This window comes from Orycteropus afer, unplaced genomic scaffold, assembly GCF_000298275.1.
Source record: "Orycteropus afer afer isolate SDZICR_OR568_19922 unplaced genomic scaffold, OryAfe1.0 scaffold00284, whole genome shotgun sequence".
Taxonomy (NCBI): domain Eukaryota; kingdom Metazoa; phylum Chordata; class Mammalia; order Tubulidentata; family Orycteropodidae; genus Orycteropus; species Orycteropus afer.
Window position 1 is genome coordinate 3,860,048 of NW_006921871.1, and position 8,812 is coordinate 3,868,859.

At 35.2% G+C, this 8,812-nt stretch overlaps 1 protein-coding gene across 1 annotated transcript in view; it reads left to right on the forward strand.

Moving 5' to 3' along the window:
- NRXN1 (neurexin 1) overlaps positions 1–4,352 on the forward strand; it is a 1,670,321-nt gene extending 1,665,969 nt beyond the window's left edge. The window contains exon 22 of the mRNA XM_042782286.1: positions 4,045–4,352. Within this exon, the coding sequence (XP_042638220.1) occupies positions 4,045–4,352 (308 nt within the window). The remainder of the gene's footprint in view (positions 1–4,044) is intronic.
- Positions 4,353–8,812: the final 4,460 nt, after the last annotated feature.

The window sequence follows — 8,812 nt, forward strand, 5'->3', positions numbered from 1 at the left end:
ATGGGGTCAAGCATATCCAGGATTGTGAGGCTGATGCATGACTGGGAGGTGTTTTGTTCTGTTGTACATAGGGTCACTATGAGTTGGATCTGACTTGATGGCACCTAGCAACAACAACAACAGAGAAATAAAGGCACAATTGTAGTTTCTGGTATATATGTATGAATTTATCCAATATGAAATTTTAAGATTATTTAAGTTCATGCTGCATAACTTAAAGAATCATGTTTAGAAAGATAAATCATTTAAAATTGATTAGCTTTGATAAGTGATCTTTTTATGAATGACAAGAGACAGACAACACAATCCATAAAGAAAAATGAGCCAGTGTCATAGGTGGGATAGAATCTTCTGTCCCTAGTTCCTATTCTTTTAAATAAAAATCTAATTTAGTATTTAGAGAAAAAGGGTCCCTGCCCCTCACATCTATCAGCTAAATCTCAGGTCTTTTCCTCCCCACCTGTGGTCAACTCCAGTCCCTGACTAAGCATTAAAGAAGACATTAAGATACCATGCAAGGCATTTCTTGCACCTGAGAAAGAGCCTTACTTACACTTTGAGAAGATTGAATGAGGATTTTGTTAGTTGAATCAAAGTAGAACAGCCAGTCCTTTGTTTGTCATCTATTAGTTACTGGAGTTTGACTAAAAAACAAGCTAGAAGGTGTTTAAAACCAAAAAGAAATATTTTCTTACTTTCTTCTCCAAAATTTAGCTTTGGTAATCATTCCACCATTTCTAACAAATAAATAATATACATTCATACTTTCATAAACAAACTTCTCTCAAAAAATTATTCTGTAAAGTTATGTAAACATTTTTAAAGATATGACTAACTTATACTTTAAAATGTAGGCAATTAGACTTTTCAATATTACTACATTGACTTATTTTTTCGATGCTGTAGTCATTAAATCTTTCCATTGATAGAGAATGCAGCATGAATTCTAAAGTAATTCTATTAGCTATTCTGATTCAGAGTCTAGAGTTCACTTTAAATGTTCTGCGACAACAGTGGTTTGCTTCTTAAAATGACGCCCTCTAATATTATAAAGTAGGGCTGTTCTGGTGTCATTTTACTTGTGAGGTTTATGATTTTTCACCCAACACCCCAGCATGTCGCTTTAGAGATTGTTGTTGTTAGGTGCCATCGAGTCACCTCCGACTGATATCGACCCTATGCACAGCAGAACAAAACACCACCTGGTCCTATGCCAGTTCCACAATCCCTGCTATACTTGAGCCCATCACCGCTGCCACTGTATCAATCCCTTTCATTGAGGGCCTTCCCCTCTTTCATTGACCCTCCACCATACAAAGCATGACATCCTTCTCTAGGGAATGGTCCCTTCTGAAAACATGACCAAAGTAGATGAGACAAAATCTGGCCATTCTTGCTTACAAGGAACATTCCGGTTGCACTTCCTCCATGGTACTTTCAGCATTCTTTGCCAGCACCACTATTCAAAAGCATCAATTCTTCTTCAGTCTTCCTTATTCATTGTCCTGCTTTCACAAGCATATAAGGCAATTGAAAATATCATGGTTTGTGTCAGGCACACCTTAGTCCTCAAGGAGACATCTTTGCTCCTCAGCATTTGAAAGAGGTCCCTTGCAGCCAACTTGCCCAGTGCTATACGTCGTCTGATGTCCTGACTTCTGGTTCCATTGGCATGACTTATACAACCAATCTTTGACAAGTTCAATCTTTTCTCCATTTATCATGATGTTCCTTACAGGTCCAATTGTGAAGATTTTTGTTTTCTTTATTTTGAGATGTAGTCCATACTGCAGACTATATTCTTCAATCTTCATCAGTAAGTACTTCAAGTCATCCTCACTTTCAGCAAGCAAAGTTGTGTCATCAGAATATCACAGGTTGTTAATGATTCATCCTCTAATTTTGATGCCACATTCTTCTTCATATAGTCCAGCTTCTCAGATTATTTGTTCAGCATACAGATTGAATAAGTATGGTGAAAAGATACTACCCTGACACACTCCCTTCTTGATTTTAAACCATGTAGTGTTCCCTTTTTCTGTTTGAATACAGCCTCCTGGTCTACGTACAGGTTTCTCATGAGTACAATCAAGTGTTTGGGAATTCCCATTCTTCTCAATGTTATCCACAATTTGTTATAATCCACACAATCAAATGCTTTTGCATAGTCAATAAAACACAAATAAACATCTTTCTGATTTTCTTTGCTTTGAGCCAAGATCCATCTGACATCTGCAATGATAATCCATGTTCCAAGTCCTCTTCTGAATCCAGCTTGCACCTCTGGAAGTTCTCTGTCAATATACTGCTGCAACCATTTTTGAATTATCTTCAGTAAGATTTTACTTGTGTGCAATATTAATGATATTGTTCGATAATTTCCACATTCTGTGGGATCACCTTTCTTTGAAATGGGCACAAATATGGATCTCTTCTTGTCAGTTGACCAGGCAGCTGTCTTCCAAATCTCTTGGCATAACCTAGTGAGTGCTTCCAGTGGAGCATCATTTGTTGAAACATCTCAGTGGGTATTCTATCAATTCCTGGAGCCTTGTTCTTCACCAATTCCTTCAGTGCAGCTTTGACTTCTTCCTTCAATACCACTGGTTCTTGATCATATACCACCTCCTGAAATGGATGAAGATCTACCAGTTCTTTTTGGTACAGTGACTCTGTGTATTCCTTTCATCTTCTTATGATGTTTCCTGCGTCGTTCAATATTTTGCCCATAGAATCTTTCAATATTGCAACTCAAGGCTTAAATTTTTCCTCAGTTCTTTCATCTTGAGAATTGCTGAGCATGTTCTTCCCTTTTGGTTTTCTAACTCCAAGTCTTTGCACATTTCATTATAGTAATTGGCTTTGTGTGCTCAAGCTGCTGTTAGAAATTTGCTGTTCATCTCTTTTATCTTGTCATTTCTTCCATTTGCTTTAGCTACTCTCCACTCAAGGGCAAGTTTCAGAGTCTCTTCTGTCATCCATTTTGGTCTTTTCTTCTTTTCTCATCTTTTTAATGACCTCTTGCTTTCTTCATGCATGATGTTCTTGATGTCATCCCACAGTTCTGTGTTTCAGTCATTGGTGTTCAATGCATCAAATCTAATGTTTAGGTGGTCTCTAAATTCACGAGGGATATATTCAAGATCATATTTTGGCTCTTATAGACTTGTTTTAATTGTCCTCAACTTCAAGTTGAATTTACATATGAGTGGTTGATGGTCTGTTCCACAATCAGCTCCTGGTCTGGTTTAGGCTGAAGATATTGAGCCTTCCCATTACCTCTTACCACAGATATAGTCAATCTGATTCCTGTGTATTCCCTCTGGCCAAGTCCACATGTATAGCTGCCATTTGTGTTGTTGATAAAAAGGTATTTGCAATGAATAAGTCATTGGTCTTGCAAAATTCAATCATGTGATCTCCAGCGTTATTTCTGTCACCAAGGCCAAATTTCCCACTACTGGTGATTCTTCTTTGTTTGCATCTTTTACATTCCAGTTACCAGTGATAATTAACACATCTTTATTGCACATTCGGTCATAAATCAAGTGTATTTGGGAATGTGCTTAGAAAAAAAACCTCTTAACAAAATTGATACTTGTGACAGGAAAGACAGCAACCAGTCTCTCCTCTGAATGCTTGACTCATGTTGTTAGGTGCCATCAATTGAATTCAGACTCATCGTTACTCCATGTGACTGAGTAGAACTAACCCCATAGGGTTTTCTTGGCTTCAGTCTTTATGGGAGCAGATCTCCAGGTCTTTCTCTCAGGGAGCCATTGGATGGTTTCAAACTGTCAACCTTTCAGTTAACATCTGAGTATTTAACCATTAAACCACCCAGACTCCTCTGTTTGATTCATAGTCCCTAGTTTTTAGTGAACTTTAGGCACAGGGTTTGCTACTTTTACCAGCAGTATACTCTTTTAAAGCAGTAAGTGCTAATCCATTAGGCATGGAAATAGATGCTACATGTTAATACTTCTCTCTCTCATTCGCAAACTCCATAATCACTTTGTGTTTGTTTTTTCCTTTTTCTTATAGCCAACCCCACCCGTGCAGGTGGAAGAGAGCCATACCCAGGCTCAGCAGAAGTGATCCGAGAATCTAGCAGTACCACAGGCATGGTTGTTGGGATAGTAGCTGCTGCTGCCCTCTGCATCCTCATCCTTCTCTACGCCATGTACAAGTACAGAAACCGGGATGAAGGCTCATACCATGTGGATGAGAGTCGAAACTACATCAGTAACTCAGCACAGTCCAATGGGGCTGTTGTAAAGGAGAAACAACCCAGCAGTGCGAAAAGCGCCAACAAAAACAAGAAAAACAAGGATAAAGAGTATTACGTCTGATCCCACGATCTTAAAAGGACACTTGTATAGAAATAGTCTTCATTTTATCTGAGACATAATATAAACTTATTTACTTTCCTTTTTATGAAGCACATACAAAAAGAAGACAGGGAATGCAATCAGGAAGGAAAGACTGTTTTTAAAAAATAAAAACAAGTATCTCATGCTCTTGTTGCTCAAAAAAGAAAAGAAAAAAAAATAACAAATAAAACAAAACAGGGGCCAATAAATTCCCTAATATCCAGTGTTTTCATTTACTCTGCCTGTCTTTATGTTGCTGGAACATTTCTAAAGACAGTGATGACTGCACGCATTCATAAAGCAAAGGAGTATTACAACATCGAGGCACAACACAAAAAACAACACAAAACACAACACAAAAAAACAAAAACAAAAAACAAGCTACCTATGATCCTGGATTTAGCCAAAGTGCTAGTGCTTTCCTGAGATGTCAGTTAGCCTGATTGCCAGAGAAGACTCTGTCAGTCTGAGTGACTCAACCTGCAAACCTTTCAGAGTTTGCCACCTGGCACAACTGGAGCAGTGGTTGGAACTTGCGTTGGAGACAAAGTGCTGGCTTTTTTGAAGACTTGTGTAGGAGCACATTCAAAAAGCCCCTTTTTGGTTGTAAGGGAGAAAAAAAATAGTACGGAGGCCTTATTTTCCAAAATGTGAAATATAAGGCCCGTTTTCACACAAATTTCAAAACAAAAACAAGAGGGCATAGATGCAATCATTGGGAAATTTTCATGCACGCTTAATATGTTACTACATATGTTTATATAAAATCCATCTCTGTGTGCTTTCTGGACTGTGATAAGTGACGTTTTATAGCCTGTTGTATAGAAAATGCAAAATATATCTCTGCTCTTCAGCCATTTTTGGTAAATTCAATGTTTAAATGTTGCTAAGTATAGAGAGTTTTATGACATCTGGAGCAACAATTATTTCAGGATTTTTTTTTTTTTTTTTTTACCATCATTATAAATTGCCACAATTATTTACTTTTTTTTTAAAAAAAAATACAGTGTAGTGTTTATTCTAAGGAAGATATGTATGAATGAATGTATATAAAAAGACAACTACTTTTTTTCTTACATGTACAGCCTTCATTCTGTTGCAATTATGTTTTAGTATTTGTATGAAAGGTGTGAATTAGAAGGAAAAATATATACATATATGTCTTATAATACTCATACCCCCCACACACATTTACCATTTGCAGTCACACACACAGATGCACACGCATACACTTCCTGATATTGCTAACCATTGGAATTCATCAAATATGAGAGAAGACACAAACATACATATAGTAGCAAATATTTACTAACAAATTGAAAAGCAGGAAGGAAGATAGTTGTGCCAAGGTATTGATGACAAATGGGATGCTTTGCTTCATTGAGATCTTGCTCCCAGGAAACCCTGAAAATATTTTTGTCCCTAATGAAATGGAACCATTTCTTATCAAATAAAATACTACTGGTTATACTGCTGCATGAATATGAAACATTACGTGGGCAGGTTATGGAAACAAAATTGGTTGATTTACATCTTAACCCTGGCTGCAGCAATTAAAAACTTTTATTTCAAATAAAATAATGTATACATATTCTCTGAACCTGATGTGCATGGTAAGATTTTTGGAAAGTGAACATTTTCTCAAATAAGAAAGTATTTTCAACAATTGTTGATTCTGTATTACCACCCATCTGAAAAAATCATTATCTGTTGATTATTCATTATATTTTAACTTTTTTTCTGGATTTATACATATATCATTAAGTGTAGTTTTAGTTTAACACACATTAAATATTAGAGTAGTTTTTATTATACACTTGTTTTGCATATCATTTCAATGTTCATAGCAATAAATTGTTAGCATAAAAAGGTAACGCAAAGAAAATGCATTATTAGATTGTGAGGTGATGCTTTGGTAAAATTGGTTTAATTATTGAAACACCTCCTGAAAGGACAATCTTACAAACTTGTATTTCATAGAAGAGAAGAATACATTTACGATTAGCTTTAATCAGCAAAGGCAAAAAATGCAAAACATCTTTTGTGATACTTCAGTTGATGAAAAAATCTGAGAATTGGCCTGGATTTCCAGACATACAGCACCTTAGAAATACATATAATTCATAGCAAGTCACCACTGTCTATGGTTGCCAAGTAATTGCTGCGTATGAAGAGTCTTCAAGGCTTTTCATGACCCAGAGAGTAGAAGTTATAAAATTTAGTGGTATCCATTACCTGTGTTCCTTTCTTTTTTTAAAACATGCCAGGTTAAAGAATTCCCAATCTTTTTTTTTTTTCCCTCTCATTCAGTCTTACTCAGGGAAAGCCAGTGAAATAAGAAGGTAAAAATAAAATCACTAAAAATTTACAGCTTGAGATTTTAAAAAAAGAACTATAGCTTTTCCATTTGATAACTGAACCTGAACTAGTTGCCATCTGGAAAAATTCTAAAAGATACAAATGTCTTTTAGCAATCTGTAATATCTAAAAGATAGCAAATAAATTGAATAACGATATTGTTAAGCAGTATAACTATGAAACATAGTGGTTGAGATTAGTTACAATATTTCTTACCAGTATAGATTTTAAATTCTCACACAATGACATGACCTAATATTGCAATTAAAATATTTTGAATGTTATTGGTCTACACAAAACTAGTGATTTTTTTTTCTGGGTTTTCTTCTGAACAGAGAAAGAAACAAGTGTGAACAAGTGATAGAAAAATACATGAAAAAAAAAAAATCCCAAGTATCTTCATACAAAAATTATTGGGGTTCCATGATGCATAGTTTGCAATTAATAGAGGACTTCATACTACCTGGCATTAATTTGGTTACAACTCTAGACTGTAACTTTTCTGATTCAGTATGCTTCTTTTTTATCCATGTAATGTGTTGCCTTTGGGGAAAAAAAAATACTACAATAATGTGTGAGGTGGTCAATTCCTAAGACATCCAAGACCACACGACCCTACCCTTCTAGTGCTTTGTGTGATTGGGTATCTAAGGGTTTTCTTTTTGTTTTGTTTTGTTTTTCTGTTGCAAGGCCAATTTATCCATTATTGGAAATGCTAAGCAAGTGGAATTTACTGTTTTGTTAATAAAATATTTCTTAATACAACTGTGGATTTATTGTTTTAAAAAATTACACATGGCACAATTTGTAATAAAGTTGTACAGAAGAAAGACTACAGTTGAAAATAAGAACTGTTTAGACAACCAGGAAGATGGATTCCTATTCTGTTTTCTGAATGCTATTATTCATTATGCACCTATATATTTATATACCTAAAGATACAGCCACGGAAGTATGTTTATTTTCATATATTATTATGCATTTTCATGAAAACTCAAACTCATAGAACTAGTTGAAAACATGAAAAGCAGATTTACAACACCAAATAGAAAGCAAAGGGATTCACATCAAGTAATTCTGAGATAAAATTCCAACACTGCCACTACCTGGTAGCAAGTTACCTAATTTCTCTGATTCTTTCTTTCCAAAAACCAAACCAAACTCACTGCCATCGAGTCGAATTGACTCATAGCAATTCCTCCATAGGTTTCCGACGCAGTATCTCTACAGAAGTAGATTGCCCAATCTTCCTTCTGAGGAGTGAATCTTCCTTCTGAGGAGTGGCTGGTGGGTTTGAACTGCCAGCCTTCTGGTTAACAGTCAAATGCCTTAGGCACTATGCCAACAGGATTCTCACTTTACTCATCTGTAAATTTAGGATAATAATACTACCAACTACATAGAGTGGCAAGGATAAAAGTGTAATGCTGAGACTGGTACAACTAAGTGCAAATAAAACGTGGCTGCTGATAATATACTGTAAGTTCCCATCAGCATCATCATAATAATAGATTCAAGAATATATATATATATATATATATATATGTATATATATATATATATATATATCTCAAATGTGTTTGCTCAAGTTTTTTTTATTTGGGGGAAATAGTGTATATAGACACACCCTCTTTCATTTTTCATACAACCATAATATATTATTTTCCAAAAAGCAAAGTGGCTTATTGGAAATTAGTTGACCCATCAATTGGTTTTGTAACTTTTAGTCCATTAGTTAATAACTGTTATAAAATCCTGGCATTTGAAAATAATCTGATATAAAAGCAAGAGTTTGCTGTTTTTCTCTTCCTACAATGCAGAAGAAGATAAGAACATGAGTGCTTACTCCATTTTTACCTACATTGTTTTAGGCCCATGTTATCTTTTTCATAATATTAAGTAATGGTTTTTAAAATATAGTGTGGAAAGGGAAATCCATGTCTTCTTTAAGGTCTAAATTAAAAGCTACATAATTGTGCTTACTTTAATGCTTACTTTGCTTTAAAAGAGCATTTCAAAAGGGATGCTTGTATGAAGCCAAGAATTCTTAACGTGTGCAGTATAGAGCTCTAGGGCTAAAT